General features: G+C 39.6%; 2 protein-coding genes across 2 annotated transcripts in view; both read left to right on the top strand.

Moving 5' to 3' along the window:
- The window catches only part of LOC138619177 (nuclear receptor-interacting protein 3-like), a 260,883-nt gene that overhangs the window by 140,149 nt on the left and 93,167 nt on the right, over nt 1-27,567 (top strand). The gene's annotated exons all lie outside the window — the stretch shown is intronic.
- LOC138618984 (protein inscuteable homolog) lies at nt 1,458-27,493 on the top strand. Its single transcript, XM_069695113.1, has 11 exons — nt 1,458-1,820; nt 2,215-2,267; nt 2,368-2,491; nt 3,531-3,644; nt 14,006-14,131; nt 21,862-22,033; nt 22,353-22,531; nt 22,834-22,900; nt 23,893-24,048; nt 25,294-25,370; nt 26,361-27,493. The coding sequence occupies exons 1-11, from the start codon at nt 1,497-1,499 to the stop codon at nt 26,487-26,489; spliced, it is 1,521 nt and encodes a 506-aa protein (XP_069551214.1). The 5' UTR covers nt 1,458-1,496; the 3' UTR covers nt 26,490-27,493.

The following is a 27,567-nucleotide window of genomic DNA, read 5'->3' as shown; positions in this document are numbered from 1 at the left end:
TAAGTTTCCGCAGTGCTGCAGTTTCCTGTGGCTGTTTATTTTTCTGTCATAGTGGAGGTAAAGTGTTTTCATTTGCACGTATAAGGCCTAAATGATAATGCTATTTGGACATTTCATAAAATTTTTAGCCCAGCATAAAATGTTTTCCCCATTGGTCAATGGTCACTTGTGGTACTGCAACAACAACAACAAAAATCCACTGTGCCACAAAAATGCCTCATAGACCACCGTTATAAGAGACAAGGTTTCATTTCAATTTAAAGAATTTAAAGTCTGTGGGCCAAAGCAGAAACTTTGGACCATTTGGGGAAACATAAATGCAAATGTACTGTTCTCTGACTGATGCAGCAGGCAAGCAATATTCATTCAAAAAAACAAATACATCGTCTTTGAGTCTGCTTTTCAGTTCTGCTTAATACATTTGTGTATTTGTAACTGTTAATCTTTGATTGGATAATTGATGTTCGGAGGAGAGGTTTAAGAACAGTTAATCACAGCAGAGACAGTATACATTTTTATTTTGTTTTATCATAAACCTATAAGATGTACTTTTTAATAAATTCATATTGTTCTGGGTTTTGTACCCTCATGGTTGAAATTCACTTATTGTAAGTCGCTTAAAAGCGTCAGCTAAATAAAATGTAATGTAATAAAAAAAAAAAGGAATTAACAGGAAAAGGAGATGACATAAAGAGAGGACAACTGATGTACAGCCAATTTAAATGATCTGTCATTGTCTGCAGAACCAGTTACAATTTATGGAAACTACTTTCTTAATTTTCTAACTGATTAAGGATGTTATTTCTTGTGGAGGAGACAAACATGATTAAAGTTTTCACATAAATCAGCTTAAGCTTTATTCAGCAGTCCGGTGAGCACAAAGTACTTCCCACATCTCCGACAACACTGTCTTTCACATACAGTATCTGGATGTGACACTGTTTGTGCAGCAATTTGTACTTCAAGTTTATAATCAACAATGAGAAATAGTAGGAAACCAAATAGGCAATTCATGTTAATTTTCTCTTGACAAGTCAATTCAGAAGCAGGAAACATAATTTTCTTTTCACACACTAATCAGGGGGTCAAATTAACCTTTTGATTCTTCATAGTTCAACAACATCCAAAACCTGGCAGTCCATTTGGGCAGTCTAAGGTGTCTAAGTCCCTTTTGGCTGAAACTACAGTCATCAATGTAAATGCATGCAAACACATAAGGACACAAGGTATTCCTTCTGATAGTCTGTCACTGTTAATAAGTATAGTGAACAACAATGGTAAGTTTAAATCCACATCTCTGTTTTTGTGTCTTATACTTTTTGCTTGATTACATGAAGAAAAAGCTTCTACTCACTCCATCATTTCAAAGTAAACAAACTAGCTCTTACTGTTACATTGCTCTTACTGTCACATTGCCTTTTTAATACATTTTCTGTGTTCATTTATTCCACAGTACCCGGGTGCAGTGTCTGCAGGTCGACTCAGTCCAGCGCTGGATGGAGGACCTCCGCCACATGACGGAGGTAGAGTGCATGTGCGTCCTCCAGGCCAAACCCATTGGAGTAGAGGAAGACTCCCAGCAGGGAGAGCTGATTGTGGCCTCCGGGGCTGGTGCAGGGGACCACGTTGCCAGGAACAACCTGCAGACACTCCTTCGCCGAGCGTTGGTGATCAGCACGGAGCTGGGAAAGATGTTCCAGCGGCTGGAGAAGGGGCGCTGGCAGAGGGTCCACAGCACGGCCGTACGGGTAAATTGCCATGTGCGTTCACTGGTGCATGAGTACGGCACTGCCAGGAGCACACCACCTGAGATGCAGAAGGTATGATTTTTTATCTTATTCCAAAAAACTAAAAACAATGACATAGGGCCCTTTTTAAAGGATAAAAAGTAGCATCAGTCATCGGTGACATATCTGCTACTAACATAAAAAAAACTAAAATAATAAACCTCTCCAGAGAGCAATAATTGTTTATGTATAGAAATGAATTAGAATTGAACCCACACTATTGTGCTTCACTTGTGTGCCTGTCTGTTGTCTGTAAATCCCTGAGCTGTTAAGTTAAAAGTACAAAGTGACAAGTTCATTGTGGAAATATTCTTCATAGGATAGATTTGGATAAGAATGCAGTATTATTATTAATTTTTTTTTTACAGTCTGTTCATTCTCTTAGTGTTTTATCATTTCTTAACATGATTTTTTTCTTTCATTGCAGTATGAGAAATCATTATTGGAAAAGTGCATGGAGTTGACTAATATTACAGAGAGGTAAAACTATAAAGCCAATTCAACCAAGAAAGATAGACAAAAACAGACATTTATGTGGAACATTTTACGTGAAAAATATGTTTCACTCCCTCACCCACAGGTGCCTCCACACTGATGATGAATTTTTCCTGAAATCCATGAGGGAAGCCATCCATGAGATCCTTACAGATGTCAGTGATTCATTCAGCAACATGATTGACATGGCTTTGGCCAATGAGATCCGGGTATGACATAGTAGTGTTGATTCCTAACTCCCCTTATATGTTTATTTCAGATTGTCAGCTGTGTTTGGTCAAGTGCTGGGTGGAAAGACCAGCATATTATTATTTTGGAGTTAGACAGAAAATGAATGGCAGCAGGACAAAAGTTCATTTTTATGGAGAAATAATTTACTGCTATGATGTTGTATCTTATGACTGGCATCACTTGAGTTTTTGATGCAGATAAAACAGATCTAATTAACTTTTTTAATAGTTCAAGCATGTTGTAGGTTGCCTTACAGATAAGCTGTGTAACGCTTGGCAAATAAATGTAATACTAGGCTAGGTACTAGGAAAGAAGATTACCATTCGACTATTTCACACATATGTGAATAAATGTGGGTTGGACAGCATTATTGTTTGGGATTTTGAAATTTCTGTTTCTGATGTCATTGAGGGGTAGTGTCAAAAACGACTGAAAACAGCAATGTATGTCACTACCATAGACTGTATATAAAAATTAATCTAGACCCAAGCACTGAAAAGTGAAGATAATACTGAAGTGCCTTGAAGTGCAATACCACTGAAGGCACCTCTGGGTTTCTGTCATGCTAAATCTTATGTCATGAAGGACTGAGTCTATCATTTTTTTTCCATAAGTCATTTGGTGTCATTTGCAACTTTAACTCCTTCTAATCATTGTTCTGGTCCTGGAAAATATTTTATAATTAGTTAGATATTAGGCTTCAAGGAAAGGTAGGCTTTAAGGTGTGCCTGGTTTGATTAACATACCTGGGGTGCAGTCTAGTTTCCTGTATAGATCTATAGGCATAGTGTCCTCTGGTTCTCAGTCCCACCCTTGCTCTCCCTAGTTCATCTAAATATGGTCACTTCTGGCTCCAAAAACAAAATGGCGATGGTTTAAAAAAAAAGTAGTTCACAAAAAAGTGGGTGGGTTGCCCCTTGGCCACTTACCCACACATATGAATAATGTTAAAAACACAGCAGCTGTTGCATTTTTAAATCCATTTAAAAAGTACTTAAGGTTTCATCTCCTTTGCAGGTCCTCATCAAACAGATTGAATCATCAGACAGCATTCTTACCATCGGTAGTGCCATTAGCAATCTGCTGTCCCTCACCCAGGATGGGCCTCAGCTCTGCAGCATCATCGCCAAGGTACTGTGGACATACCAGTGGACTCAGATCCTTCATCCAGACCAGTAGACCTGCATGTGCCAGCTATCTCTTCATGCATCTAAAAGGCTGTTTCCCTGTGAGATAAGACAAGAGAGGCCAGACAGCAAGTCTCTGTCGGTCACTATTTATTTAGCCAGATGCTATCAGGATACTCTTGATAAGACTCTTCCTGATAGCCCCCCCCCCCCCCACACACACACACACACACACATCGGTTCCTTTGCAGCCAAATTTGCAGATCAATACTGTCAGTTCTGCTTAGGAGTAAGCATTGATCATGAATGCAGGTTGCTCAGGTGTTTTTACCTTTCAATCCACTCCGGCTATCTTCACCCCCTGTGTAGTGCCGCTGGTTGAACCCTCAGAGAGGTGTTTAAGGAAAACCTGCTTGCCAATGGCTGCTAATGAATACCCGATACAAAACATGTCCACCTGCCATTTGAATTAATTAGCTTCCAGCTGTCTGGCTGTCACACTCTCACATACACACCCTTCACAGTAGTGCACATCATCTGGCTCATAACCAAGCTCTTTCCTCATTATAATTTTCCGCAGCCTGCTGACTTTACTCACGCACTTGTTTTGAATAGCTGCAATTAGCCGTTTAAATGCTTGGGTGGGGAGCTGATCTTTCCGCCTTCTCCATCTTGTTACCAGTGTGGCTGTTGACAGTGTTTAGTGAGTGATGTGCTGTGTATGGAGAGGTTAACGCACCAGATGGGTGGAGTTTAACCATGTTAAAGATCATAATGGACACCAGACAGTTTAAGGCAATGATAGCTCTCTGGGGAAAATGAAAGAATTGTGTGATAATTAGGTATTAACTTGTAATTTCCATCCATCTAGAATAGTGTACATGATGCCAATAAGAGATCAGTTTTTCTCATTAACTTGCTCATATCAACCTGAATGGGAAGTTGCTACCAGGTCATACATTTTGTAGAAGGATTAACACAATTAATTATGTTTTCACTTAGGATTATCAACTATAAACTAAAACGATATTTTTTGATTAAAGATTTGAGTACTTAAATTATATTTATTTCTTTTTGGATACTTCGGGGGAGCAAAAACAAGCTGTAAATACTTGTTAGAAAACAGATGCTTATTTAGCCATCCAGGAGCAACATAAGCATTCACAGGGAGCCATTTTCTCAGACAAATGCACAAAGTTCAATAATTGATCTCCTTTCAGCTTTGTTTTGCTTTCCCACAACTCTTGAAGTATCTGATTTTTCAGCTACTAAATGCTCCGCCAGTTAGTGCTGAGCAAATTGTGTCAGGTATTTTAGTGAAAACAACTGCCTTCTGCTGGAAAAATCTCCCGTGAGAGCAGTGAGACTGAACCATCCATCCATCCACCATCTTCCGCTTATCTGGGGTCGGGTCGTGGTGGCAGCAGGCCAAGCAAGCTGACCCAGACTTCTCTCTCCCCCGCAACATTTTCCAGCTCATGCTGGGGGATCCCGAGGCGTTCCCAGGCCACTTGGGAGATATAATCCCTCCAGCATGTCCTGGGTCTTCCCCGGGGTCTCCTGCCAGTTGTGCGTGCCCGCACCACCACAGCTGACTCCTTTCAACACGAAGTAGTAGCGCCTCAACTCCAAGTTCCCTCCTAATGTCCGAACTCCTTACCCTATCTCTAAGGCTGAGCCCCCCCCACCCTATGGAGGAAACTCATTTCGGCCGCTTTTAGCAGCGACCTCGTTCTTTCAGTCACGACCCAGAGCTCGTGACCATAGGTGAGGGTCGGAACATAGATCGTCCGGTAAACTGAGAGCTTTGCATTCCGGCTCACCTCCCTTTTCACCAACACAGTCGAACTGATCTGACGGTCGATCTCCCGCTCCATCCTCCCCTCACTCGTGAACAAGACCCCAAGATACTTAAACTCCTTCACTTGAGGCAGGCACTCCGTCCCCACCTGGAGGGAGCAATCCACCGGTTTCCGGCAGAGAACCATGGCCTCAGATTTGGAGGTGTGATCCCTCATCCCTGCCCCTTCACACTCGGCTGCAAACTGCCTCAGTGAGTACTGGAGGTCGCGGTCCGAAAAGGCCAACAGGACCACATCATCTGCAAACAGCAGAGATGTGATCCGGAGACCCCCGAACCCGACGTGCTCCTCTCCCCGGCTGCGCCTAGATATCCTGTCCATGAAGGTCACAAACAGGATCGGTGACAAAGGACAGCCCTGGCGGAGGCCAACACCCACTGGAAACAAGTCGAACTTATTGCCAAGAATATGAACACAGCTCCTACTGCGGTTGTACAGAGCCCGGATGGCCTGTTGCAACGGGTCAGGCACCCCGTACTCCCGCAGCACCACCCACAAAAAACCCCGGGGGACCCGGTGGATAGCCTTCTCCAAGTCCACAAAGCACAAGCAGACTGGATGGGCAAACTCCCAGGCCTCCTCCAGTAGTCTTGCGAGGATAAAGAGCTGATCCACTGTTCCACAATGAGGACGGAATCCGCACTGCTCCTCTTGAATCTGAGGTTCGACAAACGGTCAGAGCCTCCTTTCCAGCACTCTGGCATAAGCTTTGCCCTGGATGCTGAGTAGGGTGATACCCCGATAGTTGGAGCACACCCTCCAAAAATGGGAACCACCACCCCGGTCTGCCAGTCCATGGGCACTGTTCCCGACCCCCATGCAACATTGAAGAGGCGTGTCAGCCAAGACAGTCCAGGAATGTCCAGCGCCTTCAGCATCTCAGGGCGGATCTCATCCACCCTCGGTGCCTTGCCACCGAGGAGCTTTTTGACTACCTTAAGGCCTCTGCCAGATATATGGGTGCGACCCCCCACCCCTCCAAGTTTTCAGACGCTGCCTCCTCTCCGGAAGACATGGTGGCCGGGTTTAGGAGTTCCTCAAAGTGCTCTTTCCACCGCCCAACAATGTCACCCGTCCTCGGCCAGACGTTCCGAGTTTACCCTCACTACACGTTTGGGCTTGCCAGGTCTTTCCAGCCGACTCCCCCGCCATCTGATCCAACTCACCACCAGGTGGTGATCAGTTGACAGCTCTGCTCCTCTCTTCACCCAAGTGTCCAAGACATCGGCCACAGATCCGATGATACGACTACAAAGTCGATCATTGATCTCCGCCTAAGGTGGTCTGGTACCAGGTACACTTATGAGCCACCTTATGCTCAAACATGGTGTTTGTTATGGCCAAACCGTGACTAGCACAAAAGTCCAGTAACAAAACACCACTCACGTTCAGATCAGGCAGGCCATTCCTCCCAATCACCCAATCCCCTGCCAGGTTTCTCTGTCGTTGCCCACGTGAGCGTTGAAGTCCCCCAGGAGAACTATGGAGTCAGCAGGCAGCGCCCTTTCCAGGACTTCCCCCACCACCTCCAAGAAGGCCAGATAGTCTGAGCTGCCGTTTGGTGCATAGGCACAAACAACAGTCAGTTGCTGAAGACATCCCAGACTCAACTCAAGACTGAACCAAAAGAGCTAAAATACAGGCTGTAAAGCCAAAACAATGAGCTCAAAGATGCTTAAAAATACTCCTCTTGAGTTTGAATTGGGAGGAGCTGCAGAGTGGAGCAGTAAGTCTTTGTGGGTTTGTCATTGTGAATGAATCCTTACAAACAAGTAGTGATTTCATCAGTTGATATTATTGTCAATGTTGATTTTAGCAACTTTAAATAAACTATACAGTTCACAAGAAATAAATCACAAGCGTTAAAAACTTCTCAATTTACTTAAGTAACTTTTTTTTATTAGCATACATTAAAATAAATCTACAAATGACAGTATTGAAAAAATACTGTCAATACTAAATTAAAAACATACAAAATGTGTGTAAACAAAATGACGTCTAACATCTCTCATCTCATGCCCTAAAACTTATTTGTTGTTTTATTCTCATGTGCCTCTTTTGTAAGGTGTATGCTATCCCTTACAGAAAAAAACATCCATTTTACATGTGAAAAAACTCATGTTACCACGTGACACGTAATTGTGCACATGTAAAACATGCATTTTGCCCATGGGAAACGTGGTTTTGGAACATTTACATGGTGTAAAGTATCAAGCCCATGTAGTGTCCTATGTGAAAAATCTTCCAGATATTTCACCAGGTGATCATATATTGCATATGATGTGATCACATGTGGATCACATGTGTCCCTTGTAGAAAACATAGAACAAAAATTGTGTGTTTTTTCATTAAGTGATCATAGCAGGCTACATGGCTCCTCAAAGTCAATACATCATATCAAACACTCAGTAATCCCACAATCATGACTGATTTGTCTCCCCTGACTGAACTGCATCCATGAGCCACTCATAATGACAAAACAAACGGAATAAATGCTGTACATATTAAAGCAACATTTTGATATGTGTTCCTGAATCCACCAAAACCAGACGAGTCAATCATTCTATCTTTTTTTTTCTGTTCCAGGGATAAACTACAGACAAACTGATATTTTTACGGTTATTTGGGCTCTTATTTTCACCACGTCTGCACGTCTTTGGACTCCTAGAGGAATTACAAGCACCAACAAATATAGTAACAAAATGCACACTCAATCGTAAGAAGGATCAGCGTAAAAATAATGTTATATGAGCCAAGTGTTTAAAACTAAGTCATGTATTGTGCACTAAATTAAACAGCACCTGGAATGTGTGAGTGATTGTGTCATGATGTACAAGTGAGTTTACTGTCTCAGTGTTTATCTACTGTCATGATGGATGCTGATGCGTCTGTGTTGGCAGACGTATCATACTGTATGGGTGTCCTTGCTGTGATAAACGATGGGGTGTGGGATGGTGAGAGTCAGTGTGGCATCTCAACTGTGTGCGTATAAATTTTATAAGAGCAATGCAGCCCAGAAAGATGTTCAAGTGATGTCCATATTTATATTAAACCACACAAAGACAAGTCTTATTTATTCACCCTTGTCTTTTTCCCCGTTTGGATGAAAATGAAGTGTTCAAGCAGTTGGATTTAGCTTCTACCACTCACCCTATGTTCAACAACTCAGTGAGGTCCAGGGAAATCTGATTAAACTTTTCCTGACAATCTTGTGGTTTGCATATCCTGATATATATTTCCTGCAGCTCAAGAAACTGCAGGCTTTGAGTGGGAAAAGTACAACAGACCAGCGGGTACAATTCAGAAAACTATGGGATGGAAAGAAATTACATGCTGTGTAGGTCTGTGCATGCAAACTGATGGATAGAGAAGCATTTTCAGATGAGTAGTCAAGTTTCACATGAGTGCAGCAAGTACCAAAATGCATGCATGTGAGAATAAATGTGTTCTGTTGGCTCCATTTAAGGAATGAGGATGAAGTCAGTGGAAGCAATAGTGCAAGTTGTTGTTTGACAAGGGAAGGGAAAGAAACGACCGACAAGCCTAACAATGTGTGAAAAAGGAAAACAGATGACATAAATAGAAAGGCGCATCAACCACAAATAGACAAATGTCTGAATAAAACTCAAGATCAAGATCAAGAAAGATTACAGCAGCTGTATGTAGCAAAATTCTCCATATCATATATCACGGGAATGTGTTTAGCTGGTACATGAAACACCATCATGCAACAGAAATAGACATCCAGTTAAAGAGGGAAAACAAATATTTTGCTTGTTACAAGACTAAGGGCTGTATTTTTGTTAACCCAGCCTGAACTCTGCTAAGCACACTTGATATTTGTCAGGTACCAGCAAGGCAAAGCATGTAATACATACGCCTGTCCTCTAGCGGAAGCGTATCACTGTCACGTCTTTGCCTTGAAATGCCATAATAATCTGGAGCGATAGCACCAGAGACCAGCAGCACAATGGATTTGAAACAGAGTGAACTGTTTCCTACTCAACAGCACTGGTCTCACATTGAGTGATGTTTGTCACATGACCTTCCTCTGTTTATGTATGTGTTCTTCTTAGGTTTAGTGAGAAAGTGTGTGTAATACACACTTCGCCATGATACTGGGCTGAAAAAAATACAATATAACACTGTCAAAGTTTTGGGACCAGACTATGCAGGAGGTATTTACATTCATTGATGACCTGCTGCCCTGCGAAGCACCTCAGGCAGGTAGAGGTATATTTTCAGCATTTTGACCATAAAGCTAATGGATAAATGGAGCTGCATGTCTCGGCCCTGCACTTGTTGTCTCCACCAACAGTTATTCTCTTGTATCTCTATGCTGGCCTTTTCTCTCTATGCTCTCCTCTCACCCCAACCGGTCGAGGCAGATGGCCGCCCACCCCTGAGCCTGGTTCTGTCGGAGGTGTCTTCCTGTTAAGAGGAAGTTTTTCCTTCCCCCTGTTGGAGGTTTTTCTCCCTTAAAGAGGAGGTTTTTTTTCCCCTCCTAGCTTATGTGGGAATTGTTGAATTGTTGGGTTTCTCTGTATAATATTGTAAAGTCTTGCTGTAAGGACTTTAATGTGTTAAGTGCCATGACATAACCTATGTTGTGATTTGGCGCTATATAAATAAAGTTGAATTGAATTGAAAGCATGAAATACAGTCCAACGACCATAGATCAGACAAATGAAGGTAGAAATAATTATACAACAAGTAGTTCAGACCCAGCGATCTGATTGTTCAACTGTTCGTTTGGAACGTGCTAAAATAAGCATAACAGCACACCTTGCTCATCACTAGAAATATCATTCCGCCTTCTCAATGACAATATATAATTGGAATTGAATTTCATATAATATGCAAGATAATGTTGTTTTTACTTGTTAAAGGTTGATTAAATGTGACCCATTTGGCAAAATTGGATCCGAGCACCCGTACCATAACACCACGGATAGTCACGCACTTAAAATCCTAGCAGCGACTAGCTTGACCGATTATGTTTTAACACATGCCACAATGCTAAAATCTTAAAAATACATGACTCCATTGATATCATCTGTTGCTATGTCGCTACTGAGGGTCGGACTACTTCCTGGAGTGCTAAACATTGCATACATTACATTCGCTTCTGCTGATGCGACTGATTGTTTTCCAGTCGTTAGTCATACCCCATGTATTGACATGGAAATGGAGATTACACTAACGTAAAGTTTTGTATTTAGAGAGCGAAAATCCCCACAATATGAATACATTTTGATGACATATTTTATTTAGATGGTAACTTGTTGTATCATCGCAATATTAAGTAATATTGCTTAAAGATGATATAGGCGGATATAGTTTGTTGGAAATATTCAATATCCAGGAGAACTATTTATCAAACTAAACTTTAAATAAACTCAAAATATGCCAAAATAATATTGGTTCCTAAAATTTTAACAAAACTTAGATGTGTTTGATCCATCTGATTTTCTCCATAGGCTTGCTCGAAACATTATTTAAGCAATGTTTGCATCACAGTAATACAACACGTCCAACAGGCTCTCCATCACTAACGCAGCAGTTGGAATCAGCATATGAGCCTCTCCTGAGTTACAGTTTTCTGAAAACTGTCTGGCAGTTCTTCCAGATACGGTGGACCAATATTGCGTAGGCAGCGAACAGGGAGGAACGGTCAGGCTGGAGGGCAGGATGATTAACCACTCCAAGCCCGAGCAGCATGGCCTTAGCGGCATGAGACATGCCAGCCCGGTATAATGGGGTTATTAGGATAATGGTGGTAGTTACAGGCTTTGTCTTCTCCAGGTAATTTTGAGTTATCTGCACAGTGAATTTCTACCTGCAAGTGTTTTAGTTTTTTTTGTGAGATGGGTGCTTTGGAGTAGACATGAAGCCAATACTGGAGCTATTTTTGTTTGTTTACACCAAGCGTAATCCAGCAGAAAATGCTTAGCCATTATGGCTGATCATCTTTTTTCTGCTCAGTGTTTTCCATTCATGAAATATGTATATTTCCGCTGTTTTTACCTGACATGATAAATTGTGTGAGCCATTTGATAGGTTCTGTGGTTGGCAGTCTCCCTTAGTAAAGCTGGCCAAATCCATTGGTCATTGCGGGTCTCTTGGACTCTTTAAAACCAGCACGGTGCAATTAGCTTAGATTTGCTGGACTTATTGGCTCTAACAGCACAATCTAACAAGGAGCTATTTGAGCTATCATTTTGCACAATAATGAGTGTTTTAAGACAAGAGCTGACAATAACATATAGTGTATATTTTGATGGTGAAACCTAATATCAGGCCTGTGAAAGTCTTAAGAGTTGTACTCTGGATGAAAGTTGTTTTCCCAACCTACCTGCCTTTTTTTTTTATCCCACATTCACAAACAGTGTCCAACAGACAACACAAAAGTCATCATAGAAGAACTCAACTCTGGATACCTCATTGTGTTGTGTTGTGTTATTCTTCCAATAAGCTCTTAAGCATTTTGTTAATTTTATTTTGTTAACAAAGCGTATGCATCAATGTGGAAATATGAAGCTGAGGATTTACATCAGGATATTACTAAATTGTTTTCCCAATTGCATTGTGCTGTCAAATGTTATAGCAACCTTGATTATGTTCACAAGCAATATTTTTTGAGAGAATGAGGTGCTAAACTTCTTGTATGTACTGTGCTGGAGTCACGGGGAGGTTGTGAGGGTGGATGTCGCACATGATTAGATTTAGGCAGGAAAAGCAACCAGGCTAGGGAATGACTGTGAGTTTGGTTAAATTTTCAGGGCTCCAGTTTAACTTTTTACATTGTGCACACTACTTTTTCATTTAGGTGCGCTAACACATACATAATGTAGGTACACCCAAAAGTTTTCACTGCTGTTTTGGAGCCACAGTAACACACATTTTAGGCATTAGCTATTTTTGTCAAACATACTGGTAATTATTTTGTAAATGACTGAAGATTGGCACAGTATTTAAAGGTGGTTCAAAAGCTCTGAAACACATTTGCTGCATTTTGGAATAAATTGCAGCTCATTAATGTCCCTACAATCAGCAAAATCTATCTACAGAAAGTTTAGATGGACTTATGACACTGTAATTCCCCCAAACTTTAAACTCTGTTGTGATTCACTTCAGTCAAATAATGCTGCCTTCAGCAGAGGTCAGAAAATATGTTTATAAAATTTGTTCAAAGGCTAATGTCTGCACACGCTGACACACTTTAGGCGCACAAAAAAATGTATTTATGAAAAGCTTTAGTCGCACTTGACAAACAGGATCACACTCTGAAGCCTTGATATTGATAATCATGTTGCGTTTCCAGACTTATAAACCAAGACCATGATCTTTACCCGACTCCAACTAATTTGCTGCAAGTGTTTGGAAGCCTGCAAACAGTAGGTGTGGCAGCAATGAGTCACGCTAAGTAAGGGCATACCAACATTAATGATGGAGTAAAATACTGCAACCAAAGTAAATGACTGTGTGACACATGACCTCAGCCTCAAGCTAAATGCTGTTTAATAGGCATGGTGTAATTGTTAAACAGCGGGAGAGGATTAGCACTCAGTTAGATACACAAGCCTCCTGAAGTACAGGTGAATATACACATAACAAGTGAAAAATAAAATGACAAATGAGTTGGGTTTTCTTTATGTTCCGGATTCCTCTCACCCCAACCGGTTGAGGCAGATGGCCGCCCACCCCTGAGCCTGGTTCTGTTGGAGGTTTCTTCCTGTTAAGAGGGAGTTTTTCCTTCCCTCTGTTGGAGGTTTTTCTCCCTTAAAGAGGAGTTTTTTTTCCCTCCTAGCTTATGTGGGAATTGTTGAATTGTTGGGTTTCTCTGTATAATATTGTAAAGTCTTGCTGTAAGGACTTTAATGTGTTAAGTGCCATGAAATAACCTCTGTCTTGATTTGGCGCTATATAAATAAAATTGAATTGAATTGAAATTGAATTGACTCTGTTCTCAATTTTCACTGGAAAAATTAATACGATTTTTTTTTCTTACTTAAACGCAACAAAGAACTTTTTTGAAAAAAAACAAAAAAAAAACTGAAATTACTATTAAACATATAGTAAATTATTGAATTTATTAGTTTCAAACTGAATTTCAATAAATTTGAAACCAAATGTTAAATTATGAAATTGAATGAATTTGCTCTGAAACTGCAAGTGATCCTCAAGGAAAATTCTCCAATCTACATTTAGTTCTCTAAATTTAAATTCAGTTCATGAAACTTTGTTTAAGTCTCACACATCTGGGTAGTAGCAAGTTTGAGGAACAGCAATGAAGTGTAGAGCCACAGAGCTCCTATTTATTGCTACAGTTTTGCTTGTTGTATACATAAACCCTCTCCTTAGGCACAATCATAAAGTTCCAGAATTGCTTCTGTCGCGTGCAAACAGAGCACAGCACTGTGACATCTGTACAGATTTATGAAGGACTGAAATCTTTCCCCAGGTCTCAAACATAAAATTATCATTTTTTTTTTTTCCACAGGAAGGAGCTGTGGTGGCCCTGTTCAAGATCTGCAGGCAGGACCGCTTCAGAGACCTCTACGCTCATGCTTTGAGAACGGTGGCTTCCATCTGCTGTGTGGAGGAGGGCATTAACCAACTGGACAAGGTAAATCTCTCTCTCCTTAACACCCACACACAGCTTTCTTTCTCGTCATTGACATATACAGTATTGCATTTCCTCGCTGCTAATCCTAATCTTAACACGGCTAAAACTCATTTGAAACTTAAAACCCTGTTTTACTGAAACAATTCCGGCAGCAGGACCCAGTAGCACGACTCAGAGACAGGATACTCTCTTTACAGACATAATGTAGAAAAACAGGCAAAAGCAAGCACAGACAATGAACATCCAAAAACAGTCACGTTCAGTCCAAAATCCAAAAACCAGGCAGGCAATGATCAGGCAAAGATACAAAAGGGTGAGGCACAAAGCAAGGTCTAATAAACAGACCACAGGAACTCACAACACTAGGAGAAACGCTGGAACAAAGAGCATGCGAACTACAATGATTTAGTAAAGGAGGTAAGGGAGACGCAGAGTTTATACACGAGGGTGAATAGATAATTAAACACAGGTGGAAACAACCAGGGCAGGGAAGACAATCACAACAGCGGGAATACACGAGGGCAGTAGGTTAGGTCACCTGAAATGAGACAACAGTGAGAACAAAATAAAACAGGAAACGAACATGAAAAACTTAAAAGACAAAAAAACACAACAACGAGGGCAGACTGTTACATTCAGCCCTCAAATAGCCCCCACTTTGCAAAAGTGAGGCACTCCCAAGGTTTATTTCTCAAATTGATTCTGACTAAGATCTTCTCACCTAAACCTCACTTTATACCATGTAATAATCTTAAAGTGACATCCTTATATGGGATCATATGATCACATGACTGGGTAAATATTTCTGTCCCCATACATTGAGATGTATTAATGTGCCACAAAAAAGACAAAGGACGCTACTCATTGATTTATAGACACTGACATAGGTACAGATGTGATATTGGCCACTCTGGCAAGTTTTTATCTGTCGCCTGTGGGTGGAAGCAAAGAAAATCAATTGAAGTGGGGAAGAGAGTGGTACACGAGGCACTAATGCAGATGGTGTTATGGAAAAATGGGTACGTGGATGTGTAGAAGAAAAAGAAAGAGAAAGAAAGGGAGATGACATAAATCTAAAGTAAGTAAGTGCAATTCTTCCAGTAAAAATCATGGCAGTGCCAGTTGATGTTTACACTGATCAGGGGCCGTTTTTGCTCAGACATGCGATTGTTCCTTCTTCTAGCTGCACTGTGTATTCGACTCAGTACTCATTCAGCCATACTCTCACTTTTCCCCGCGGTACCACTAGGAGGCCATAGTTTATTTTTTACAGGGGAATATGTTCCAACAATGGCAGCAGGAGGAGGCTCCACTGCACAGAAAGAAAGTGTGTAATCATGAAGGATTAAGAGTTAAAGGAAAGATTTAGTCTTAAATCTTTTTTTCTTCACTGTGAAATTAAATGATAACACAATGTTCTTTAAACATTATTTAATACATTTATAAATGCAGTTTCCTAGATAATTATGTTATATTTCATAAACCACACATAATCTTTTGACATTGGTGCTAATGCTGGTATTGACCATAGTTAATGTCACGTTTCCTATAAACCCAACTGTCAAGACTCATTTATCCTGTACTGAAGAGGGTAAACATGTTGCCTGGGATTTTACCATTTACTACTGGCATACATGATTGTAAAATGCAGTATAGAAACCGGTAGGGTGTACCAAATTAAACAGTGAATTGTCTCATGAATAAGTTATGTTTCATGTGGCACTTCCATACTGTTCAGGAGCCAAAAGTTGACTCTGTAATTACTGACTGTATTTTTGGGGAAACGTTTGACGGCAATAGTTGCGTTTTCCAGCTTTCTGTTTACTTAATTCAATTTTCATGAATGAGTTCACGCAGTTCCATTTCCTCAGGGCTGAGGAGCTGCTATTAAAACTCTACCGTAAAGTCGAGGAGACAGAGAGAAAAGACGTATCATGTGATGTGTAGGTTAAGTATGTTTTTTTGTTTTTGTTTTTGTAACATATTTATACAGTACATACACCAAAATGTAACTCACGATTTACAGTGATTATATGTGGTGCACAGCAATGAGATCATTATTTGGGAACTCCTGACCGCTTTTCCACCGTGTGTGTGTGTGTGTGTGTGTGTGTGTGTGTGTGTGTGTGTGTGTGTGTGTGTGTGTGTGTGTGTGTGTGTGTGTGTGTGTGTGTGTGTGGGAAAAATGGTAAGACAGGAAGAGGAAAGCTAATGATAAATCCATCTTTGTTTGTCCTCGTTTGTTCTCTATTGAGAATTCAACCTAAATAAACAACAGACGCACCTGTGTCGAGCGAGCATTTACAGAAAGACAAATATAACTTGATTCCGGCGAATAATGATGCCACAACGGTGTCTGTTCATGTATGGAGCAGCTGGGACAGCATGAATCATCCAAGTGTGAAAACTCTTTAATGGGAACCAAAGTCCGCCCCAGTTTAGCAGTCTCGTCCCGGGGGAAAAGCTGTCAGGCAAGTCGACGTTACCAACTGCGCACCAGCGATCGCTCAGGCTTGAGAAATACAACTGTCACTGTTGAAAACAGTAATCAAGAAAAGGGGCCAGTATGGACCTGCACTGCTAATTGATAGTTATACTTCATAGTTGTATCCCCAACTGAACATTATATAATCGTAGCTTGGTGAGTTGTGGCAAGTCAAAGTTGCTCATTGATTACGAGCTTGAATGCTCATTGGTTTATATAGTATAGAGGGTGGATGACTGCAATATTTACTGTGACTGACAGGAAATTAAAGTTTCAACCTTTAACTCACAGTTCTAAAATGCAGTGTAAAATAAAGTTAAGAAACTGAATATGAAGGCCTTGACATTCAACAAGCACTGCCCCTGACAGTGAGGTAAATGTGTCATACAGACTAAAGTAGTCATGGTATGGAAGCCTGGATGTGCCTCTCTGCCAAGTATTCATGTAGTGTCAAAACACAGGAAAGGTTTTCATCTTAAAATGTGGGTTTCTACAAGTAGGATTTTATTTCTACAACAGAAAAATACTATTCAGTTCTTTGACCTGGTCACAAGTAGAAATAATCGAAAACAACTGGGTGTCATCAAGGAAAACTGTAAGCAGGCATTGAAAACTTTGTTATGACTTAAAAATGAAAGAAAGTAGATAAGCTTCGGCCCTAAGAATAAACTGAATGAGATATATCCTCTGTCCAGTAAATGAGGAGTTAGGGAACATCCAATTTTAGAGATGAGGAGGTTGGGACGAGGGTGGTGGTGGGCAGCAAGAGATGAACGGGGGTGTGGAGAGTGGATTGTTCCACGTCAGTGGGTCGCGCTGGCACAGTGGTGCTGACGTCCACAGAGACAAAAATAGGGAATTGCCTTGTGAAGCTCAGTGCGCTGATGCTCATCAGCAGATAAGACTGACAGGTGTGGCTGGCTGAGAGCAGCGATTTGGCTCCACTGTAAATGTGTTTTTGTAAACTTTTGGTTTCAGGAGAGATGACTAACGGTGGCTGTGCATCACAGACATTAGTTTCCTGCATTCTTAAATAAAGTGCATATTGCCTGTTTTCCAAAATGTCTAATAAAGAAAACTAAATGTTTCAGAATCTAAATCCCAAACCTGCAGTTTATAATTATAGAGTTTAATAGGTTGTATGGATGATTCCCAGAATATGTGCTCATTTTCAACATCAAGAAGAAGAACTGCAGACATATGCAGAGTGAGAGTCAGACGCTGTAGTAAAGTTTGTATGAACTGAACAACATTGCCCCCAAGTGGATGAAGACCTGACCCTACAGCTCCTTTATTTTCAGAGGCCCCCAAACTCTGATTACCACATATAGACACAAGTAAACACAAAGATGAGATCAAAATATGACGGCATGCCCTCATGCAAACTTATTTTTTTGCCACTTACGATATTTCCTGCTGATGAATCATACACCCTGTGTCAATGCCAGCCAGATACACAAAAGTTTCTGAGTGGCAGGCTCATTCCGGAGGTGGCCATTTAATCCACATGCTGTGTTTTAATTGTGATGGCTTTACGGGCAGAGCTGACACCCTGGACATGTCACTGTCTGTCTGGATGGAAACTTATGCTGCAAATATGTTGTGAGTCTAGCCATGACTAAATGTAATGTTAAGTGGGTGCTCAGTTCAACAGTCAGAAATCTGCCCCTTTAAAATCACCTTATTTGCTATTTTGCATGTTTAAGAATAAGAAACTTTAAAATGTCAAGAACGACACAATAAAGTCCAAAACTTGTTTCCAATTTGGGGCTTCATGTGAAAGGAGTAAAGGTGACATCATACAACCAATCAAGGCTTTTAGGGATCCTTAAAAAGTCTGACAAAGCCTAAAAAGCATTAAACAAATAGTCTATAAGCCATGAATTGGCCTTGTGTTGGTTGCAAAGTTATCATATTCCAATTTCTGGCACCACAGAATGTATGGTGTGTGTGTGTGTGTGTGTGTGTGTGTGTGTGTGTGTGTGTGTGTGTGTGTGTGTGTGTGTGTGTGTGTGTGTGTGTGTGTGTGTGTGTGTGTGTGTGTATGTGTGTTTGTGTGTAGGAAAAATGGTAAGACAGGGAGAGAGAAAGCTAATGATAAATCCATCTTTGTTTGTCCTCGTTTGTTCTCTATTCTATTCTATTCTATTCTATTCTATTCTATTCTATTCTATTCTATTCTACTCTATTCTATTCTATTCTATTCTATTCTATTCTATTCTATATTCTATTCTATATTCTATTTTATATCTACAGTGGAGCACTTTCTCTAAAAGATTCCTCCAGCTCCGCTGTCACAAGGACAGATACAGGAGATCATTCCTGCCGACCGCAATAAGACTGTACAATAACTCACCTCTGGCAAAATCCATCACACAACAATAACACTGTTGTCTGTGTTTCTTGGTTGTTTATATATATATACTGTACTGTATATACTGTGCATTTGATATTTTTTTACTGTTATTTTATTGCTTTTTATTGCTTTCCTGTATGCTGCTGTAGCGAAAATTGGGGATTAATAAAGTAACTACCTAACCTAACCTATTGAGAACCCTTTTGCTGTGAGGACCATGCTAACCACTGTACCACTGTGACGCCACATGCTGGTGACCTTTCTTTTCAAATATTGTTAATACCTGAGGAGCATCTAAAAAAAACATCTGGTGTTTTCTCTATCTGCCTAATCTAGGGAAGGTCATCCAAGCTTTTATGTCATTTTGATTAGAATACTGTAATTCATCACATGCAGGATGGGCATTTTTACTGATACGTAACGGGTCCAATAAAGCCAATCACTGGTGACAAAATGTTATTTTACAACCCTGTTTTCAAAGACTGGGATGTTGTGTAAAATGTAAAAAAATAAAAACAAAATGCGATGAGTTGCAAATCATGTAAACCCACATGTAATGGGAAATAGAAGAAAAACAACATCCATCCATCCATCCATTATCTATATCCGCTTTATCCTGAACAGGGTTACGGGGGGGCTGGAGCCTATCCCAGCTCCCATTGGGCGAATGCAGGGTCCACCCTGGACAGATCGCCAGTCCATCACAGGGCCAGAAAAACAACATATCAAATGTTAAACTTAGAAATGTAATTGTTTTATGAAAAATATATACTCATTTAGAATTTTATGCCAGTAACATCTTTAAAAAAAAGTTGGGAGAGGGGCATGTTAATCCCTGTGTTGCATCACCTTTTCTTTTAACAACACTCTGTAAATGTTTTGGAACTAAGGAGACCAGTTGCTAGAGTTTTCAAAGTTAAATCTTGTCTCAGTCTTGCCTGATATAGAAGTTCAGCTGCGCAACAGTTCAGTATCTCCTTTGTTGTATTTTTTGTTTTATGATGAACCAATTGTTTTCAATGGGGGACAGGTCTGCAGGCGGGCCAGTTTAGCACCCAGACTGTTCTACTACAGTTGCTGTTGTAATTTGTGCAGAATGCGGTTTGGCATTGGTTTGCTGAAATAAACAAGGCCTTCCCTGAAAGAAACACAACATCTGGATGGCAGTATATGCTGAACTAAAACCTGTATGTATTGTTCAGCAATAATGGTTCCTTCCCAGATGTGCAAGCTATCCATGCCATGTGCACTCACGCACCCTTATATCATTAAGGATGCTGGCTTTTGAACTGTGCACTGATAGCAAGCTGGGTGGTCTCTCTCCTCTTTAGCCTGGAGGACATTGCATGATTTCCCATAATAATTGAAAATTTTGGTCTGTCAGACCACAGGACAGTTTTTCACTTTGCCTCAGTCCATCTTAAATGACCTTGGGCCCAAAGGAGGAAGTGACGTTTTTGATCATGTTTATACATGGTTCCCTGCTTTCATGGTAGAGTTTAAACTTACATTTGTGGATGCAGCGATGAACTGTGTTTACCAACAATGGCTTTCAGAAATGTTCCTGAGCCCATGCAGTAATACCCACTACAGATTCCTGGCTGTTTTTAATGCAGTGCCGCCTGAGGGCCCAAATATCACAGTCATCCAATATTGTTTTTTGCCCTTGTCACTTGTGTACCAGATTTATTGTGATTCTCCAAAGCCTTTAATGATATTATGTACTGTAGATGATGAAAACCCCAAATTCTTTGCAATTTTATGTTGAAAAACTTTATTGTTAGATTGTTGCACTATTTTCCCACACAGCCCTTCACAGAGTGGTGAACCCCTCCCAATCTTCACTGCTGAGAGACTGTCTCTCCAGGAATGTTCTTTTTATACCCAATCATGTTACTGATCTGTTGTCAGTTAACCAAATTAGTTGCACCAAGTGCTTATTTTAGAGCTACACAACTCTCACAACAACTTTTCCAGTCTTTTGTTGACAGTGTTCCAACTTTTTTTTTTAAATGTGTTGCTGCCATCAAATTCAAAATGAGAATATATATATATTTTTTTATAGAGCAATACCATTTCTGTTTCAACATTTAATATGTTGTCTTTAGTCTATTTTCAATTAAATCAAAGTTTACATAATTTGCAAATCATCGCATTTTATTTATTTTTTTATATTTTACACAGCCTCCCAACTTTTTGGAAACGGGATTGTACAAAGTTTACAAGCAAACAGGTTACTTTCTGCATTCTATGTGCAGGTATGGCATGTTAAGTGCTAAAGGTTAATGTGTAACAAAGATAGGGTCCATAAGAGAACAGCATTTGTTGAGTATTAGTAAGCACCATGCTCTCTATATTAGTAGTAACAATCAAGACATCAAATGATGCCCCCACATAAAGAGAGTCAGGCAATTTACTTATTTGTTTTGCACCTGGATAATTAAACCGCACATGGTGCTAAAATGAGTTTAGTAATCTTCATAATATTTAATAATACAGATGAACTAACAATAATGTAATGTATTTAATTTAAATCAAAGAGCTACCCTGTAAAGTTAAAACAATTTAAATGCCATAACTTTAGCCCATTTAATTACATTGCACACATGTGCACATTTGTGGGAACAACACTCTCTTTTAACCATAGATGAAGCAGGCCACTGTTTAACATGTCGGATAATGCATCAATCTTCATGTCTAGTCTTGTAACATTAGCCGTTTAACATAGTTTAAACATTTTGAAAACTCTTTTTTCCCAAACGTTTTGATTTGATTCTACAAGTTCATTGTAAATAAGTATAAGACATAAATAGAATTTGGAACAAAACCTAAAAAGAATATTGCACTGCAGCTGTAAAACATTGCCTGCTCTATATGTCTAATGTGTAGGTGGATGGGATCTTGTGCCTGGCGGACATCTTGACTGATGAAAGCAGCGTGGAAGCATCCAGGGCTGAGGCAGCAGCAGTCGTGGCTCAGATCACCTCGCCTCACCACACATCCACACAGCACCTTGCCAGCTTCCTGGAGAGCATGCACGACATCGTCACCGCACTTATCAGTGAGTGGGTGTGGTGCTGATGATGTCACCCTGACCTTTGACCTATAGTAGGATTGAACAAGGGTTGTTTGGAGAAACAATGTTTGTTTTTAGGTTTTTGAATATAGAGAAAGGTACAGGACTGTTTTAATTAAACTGTTTATTTAAACTTAATCATAAAATCCTTCACACCATAGTACCTTAGTGAAATTGTTACATCTCTTTAAAACTCTTCAGATAAAACCTATAAACAAGCATAACATGGCATTTCAATGTTTACTTTCCTTGCTTGTTGTTTTATGTTAGAACTTCTATACTTAGTGAGATTTTATTCTCTCAGAGTTGTGCCAGAGTGCCTCCTGTGGTGAAGTTTTCCTCCTGGCGTCCGCAGCCTTGGCGAATATCACCTTCTTTGATAGCATGGCCTGTGAGATTCTCCTGCAGCTTAATGCCATCCACATCCTGCTGCAGGCCTGCAAAGACCGCCAGAGAGTCGACACACCCTACTCCAAAGACCAGGTACACATCTGCATTTAAGTGTTCTTTCTCACAAAATTGTATGTTTCAGAAAACAGTGAATTCAAATTGTTTCCTTTGAACCAACAACAGTTCGAAAATTCAAAAGTATGTGCGTTCAACTTTTCATAATATTTTTTTTATCATATTATTCATAATATTTGTTCTTCTATGTAGTTTTCACACTTTTTTTCCCCCTCTCACATTGAAGGGCCACTAGACCAAGACAAATTCTTTGTATGTAGAAACCACTTGTCAATAAATCTGATTCTAAAGCTGACTTTTCATTATTGTTTAAATCCCAGGTGGTGACAATCTTGGCAAACCTTTCAGTCTTAGAGCAGTGTGCTTCTGAGGTCCTGCAAGAACATGGTAATCTACTCTCTAACTATATTTTTCAATGTAATTTTACGTTCTTTTTTTGTTGTTAAGAACAAAAGATTACTGAACTACCATTGATTTGCTGATGAAAAAGCAAGAACAATCTGTGCAATTCTTCTTTAATCCTGAAGAGGGCAGCATAGGGTAATTTCTGTGAAGTAGCTCAGAAGAGCTGAACTAAAACATCAAAAACTGGGCATAGACAATATTTTACAACATAAATGTAAAGCTTTTCAATACTTATTATGTTTAACAATGCTTCTCTTTCTTTCACCTAATACTTTCTGCACTTGTATCCCATTTTTGTGTGTGTTGTTCTGTTCTGTCTTCTTTGCTCATACAGTTGATCCTTTACAACACGCTCTGGTTTTACAAATAAAATAAAATATATGGATTTATATGTGCCCAGAACACTGTGTCAACCCAAACTTGAACAATATCTGTTCTCATCTGTGCTTATTAAGTTCTTGTTTTCAAATACATTTTATAGTTTTACAGTGAAATATGGCTGAAGGTTTAAAAAAATTCATCACAAAATCAGTAGCTAAAATGATCTATTGGTATAGACCTGCTCAACGTATTTCAAGTCAGTTTGTTATAGTTTTTGTTCCTCCAGTTATTAACTGAATTGTCCTGATGCAGTGAGCCTGAGCCTCTGAATAATAATAACCAGCCTGACTGAGTGTGCTGCTTTGTCTCTTTCTTTTATTGTGTTGAGCGTTTTTATATTGACTTTGACATTTTGTCTGGTAAACTGATGTATTTACTTGTCTATGTCTGCTTCCTATGTTTCAAACTATATTGTATTGTTTAGTCTTGTCTTTTTGTCTCCAACTTGTTGCCTGTCTGGTTCCTGTTTCCATGAGGTATTGTGTGCATTTCTGAAGATGCGTTGCTTTGGTGCCAGGTTTCTCTTGCTGTGCTGTTTGCTTTATCTCTCTTATCCTTCTTGGCTAATCCAGGCCATGTATTTTGTCTTAAAGGAATAGAGCGACTGCTCTTGTTGCTGGGTGAAAAGCCGTCCTCCTCCAGTCCATCAGAGGGTGCTGCCTGTGAACGTGTCCAGCAGAAAGCTGCGGTCACACTGGCCCGTTTGAGCAGAGAGCCTGATGTGGCCCAAACAGCCATCCAGCTAAAAGGCACTTCTGCTTTTCAGTTTTTTACAACATAGTTACTGCATATCTTATTTATTAAGTACAGATATCACATAGCACAAAATGGAGGAAAATCAGGCAAAAATGATGGACTGAGCACTGCGTTTCTCTGGCCACTATAGAGCTCCCAAACAAGCACATGCAAATATTTGTTTCTGTTATATTTGTGAACTTGTCTTAAAGTACAAGGGTGTAGGATGTAGTGGCACCTAAAGGTTAGGTTTCAGATTGAAAACAAATGAATACCCCTCCCCTGACCACTACCGCTCCAAGCAAATAGATGAGCCTCCGGTAGCCTTCAGGTCAGGTGAAAATATGAAAGGCGCTCTCTATGGCGACTGTTGAGGTTCCCCACTCTGGGCTACTGTAGAATCACGGCTGTGCAACATCGCGAGGCCTATAAAGAGGTAGATATGAGGGTCTCATTGTAAGTTAATTAAAAGATAATGATTCTTAGTTTCAAGTTTAAGTGCACTAATGAAAACATAATTAAGAATAGTATATTCCTATGTGCTAGCGGATCCCCCTAATACCACTGGACCTTAAAGTGATAATCTTTTGATTTTTGCAAACTTTTAATTGCTTTTGTTAGAATTTACTTATGCCTTGGGCGTTGTCAAAAAGGATTTCATTAGCAAACAAAAAAATATCTTAAAATATGAATTTGAAATTCTTCAAAAACCTTTTAACAAAAATAGTTCTTTCATAATTTGGCCACAGATTTTTAAGCATGATTACAATAAGGATGGAATCTGAAATGAGTCTTTAAGTACTGCATTGAAATGAATGAGTCAAAATAACCAGTTAGATGTGATGCTCTGATTATGCACCTTTTAGATGTTGAATTGAGTTATTTTATTTTTATTTTAACAAAAGAAAATGATCATGGCTTAAAGGACAGAAGTCTTTTTCACCAGGCAGACAAATACAAATGTATTAAATGTACATGCATTCTCTGCAGACCCCTGTGTCTTGTGGGAAGCAACTCTCTTGGAATGATTTACAAAACCCTACAATTTAACCATTCACATATTTTATAATATAACATATATCAACATATATATAACAAAAGACAGATAAAAAATGATGATGCCATTTCTTTTTGATTTTAGTGAAGACAAAAATGACTTTCTCCCCGAGGTCTACTGTACACAAGTAGAGCTGCTTTGCACCTCGGTTTGACTTCAATATGGGGCAAAGTGGAACTGAATTTTCCTTCTGTGTCTTTAGCTGTTCCTCGTCTTATTGAACTGTGTCGGTCCCCTACTGAGAGAAATAACAGTGACTCGGTGCTGGTCGCTTGCCTGGTAGGTGTAAAGCGTGTGTCTATAAAGTATGTGTGTGTGCATGCAGACCTTTAGAAATGTGTAAATGACTCCGTGTCTTCAATACAAATATATCATTCAAACATTGAAATTGCCTATTTCAGTTGCACCTTTAAAATACTATACATTTTCAGCTGCACTCATAGGTGACTTCGGTGGTACAGACTAAGGGCATTATAGCACAGGCCTGCATGTATAACATCCATGCACCAAATTACAATTCAATTTAATTACATCCACAGGGCAATATTTGAAAATTGAATATATATCTGAGCCTCAGTGTCTTTAAGCCATGTTGAGATAGCTGACCGGTTCGCATCATCTCGCACATTGTGTTTAAATATGTACATATCATGAATAATATCCCTGCTCGTATTCTGCTATTCATTCATTCTGAGCAGTATTATTAAGTGCAGATCTTAAGGCCGATGAGGGGATATGAAGCGCATAATGGTCAGGAGCTTAATTGGGCTGCCTCACTGCGGTGAGAAACGCCACTTTCTTCACTGTAACCACACTTGTCAGTCTATTCAGATTAATGTGATTCCATTTTATCCTTTTAGCCAAGGGTTAAGTAGTGCATTTGCAGATGTTGAATTTTTACCTTCAAAGGACACTGAGCTTTCACAGATCATTTGTAATCCTAAATGTAAATGTTGGCGGCTCTCCTGGCTGAATGGGTTCGAGACGTCATGCTCATCACTGTGTTGATATGTTGGAATGTTGGAAAGAAATCATGCCATACTATTGAAATAACTCCTGGGCTGAATTCTGTAGTTTATTTCTTGCTTGCTGATAATCTGCAAGCATATTATTTATTTTTTTTATTGACCATGATAAAGTTTTACAGTTTAAATTTTACCTCCAGTTGTATGTATGATTGCATATTTATGTACATGACTTTGTGACCTTGCATACAGCAGCACAGCATGACATGTGATAACACATATTTCTGTGTGTCTGTGTCTCCAGGCTGCTTTGAGGAGGCTGGCAGCAGGCTGTCCAGACAGCATCGAGGCAGCCGACCACCAGCAGCTGATTAAACCACGGCTAGTCGACTCTTTCCTGCTGTGTTCCAACATGGAGGAGAGCTTCGTATGACAGCCTGCACTCCAAACAAGAGAGTGGAGAGCTGAGCTCATGTACATACAAGATCATATACTGACATGTACTTCAAAACATACCATCTATTTCGCGACTCAAGCTTTGTTTGTCACTTTATGCTATGAAAATATTTCCCAAATTTTGATATTTGACACTGGGGGAATGAAGTGAAACTGCATCTTGTCATTTTGAATGGATGCAAAAGCATACAGTACAATGTGTACATATATAGATATATTGTTAATTCAGTGATCACATTTAATACAATGAACGTGTATGGTGTTAATTGGTTCATTTTATTCCACACAGAATTTCTTAACAGTAATTATGTTGTTTGAGGAGGTGCTACTTTCTTAAAAAAAATGAAAGTATAACCTGTTCTGAAAAGAAGTTTATATTCTGCCTTTGTGATATTTTTTTCTTGTCTGAAAAGCATTTAGGCAATCTGAGAATCCTTCACACACTGTAAAAGGCCTTTGACAGAAATGTTCATCTGAACTGTTTAACATTGGGGTAGTGAGGTATATGTCTTCTTCTATTTTTCTGAACTATTTAAAAAATATTGCTTTTTAAAATATTTTCAGCTAGTCGCTACTTTATTTAAACAATCATTCACAGCTAAATTATTACAGATAAATTACATTTTTCAGTATGTTTGTTAAAGGCCACTATTAGTATTTAAAATTTCTAGTTTGAGGGGTAATGGCAACATGGCGTGTTTGTCCTAATGTACAAAATATTGCTTGATAAAATTCATTTTATGGCACATTGAGTTATTGTTTTGATTTTTTTTTTTTTTGCTATTAATCCCAAATATTGCATTTGCTCCTGGAAAGTGCATTTTAGAAACAGTCTTGAATGGAAACTGCTTTTTATTTAAAGATAATTACCACTATTGCATGCAATGCATGGAATAAAGGCAATCTTTTATCTAATAATGAGTGGGTTTTTTTTTTTTATAGTGCATTACAGTTATATGTATTGTTAAGACTCTGTAAAGTGTTCATAAAGCTGGGACTTGGGATTAGTATTCTGCTTTTCCATAAATTGTAGCCAGTAAAGAAAATAGTGAATC

The sequence above is a fragment of the Brachyistius frenatus genome, unplaced genomic scaffold (genome assembly GCF_029030835.1).
Source record: "Brachyistius frenatus isolate BFR_SWC_R1_liver_20210118 unplaced genomic scaffold, ASM2903083v1 Contig_19, whole genome shotgun sequence".
Taxonomy (NCBI): domain Eukaryota; kingdom Metazoa; phylum Chordata; class Actinopteri; family Embiotocidae; genus Brachyistius; species Brachyistius frenatus.
Note: the sequence above shows the minus strand (reverse complement) of the source record. Positions and strands in the feature narration are given on the sequence as shown.

Excerpts from the sequence above, each read along its gene's own strand:
- LOC138618984 (XM_069695113.1), top strand. The coding sequence starts at position 1,497 with ATGGAGGACCTCCGCCACATGACGGAGGTAGAGTGCATGTGCGTCCTC. Across the intron at positions 1,821-2,214 it reads CACCACCTGAGATGCAGAAG|TATGAGAAATCATTATTGGA; the intron begins GTATGATTTTTT and ends CTTTCATTGCAG. Across the intron at positions 3,645-14,005 it reads TCTGCAGCATCATCGCCAAG|GAAGGAGCTGTGGTGGCCCT; the intron begins GTACTGTGGACA and ends TTTTTTCCACAG.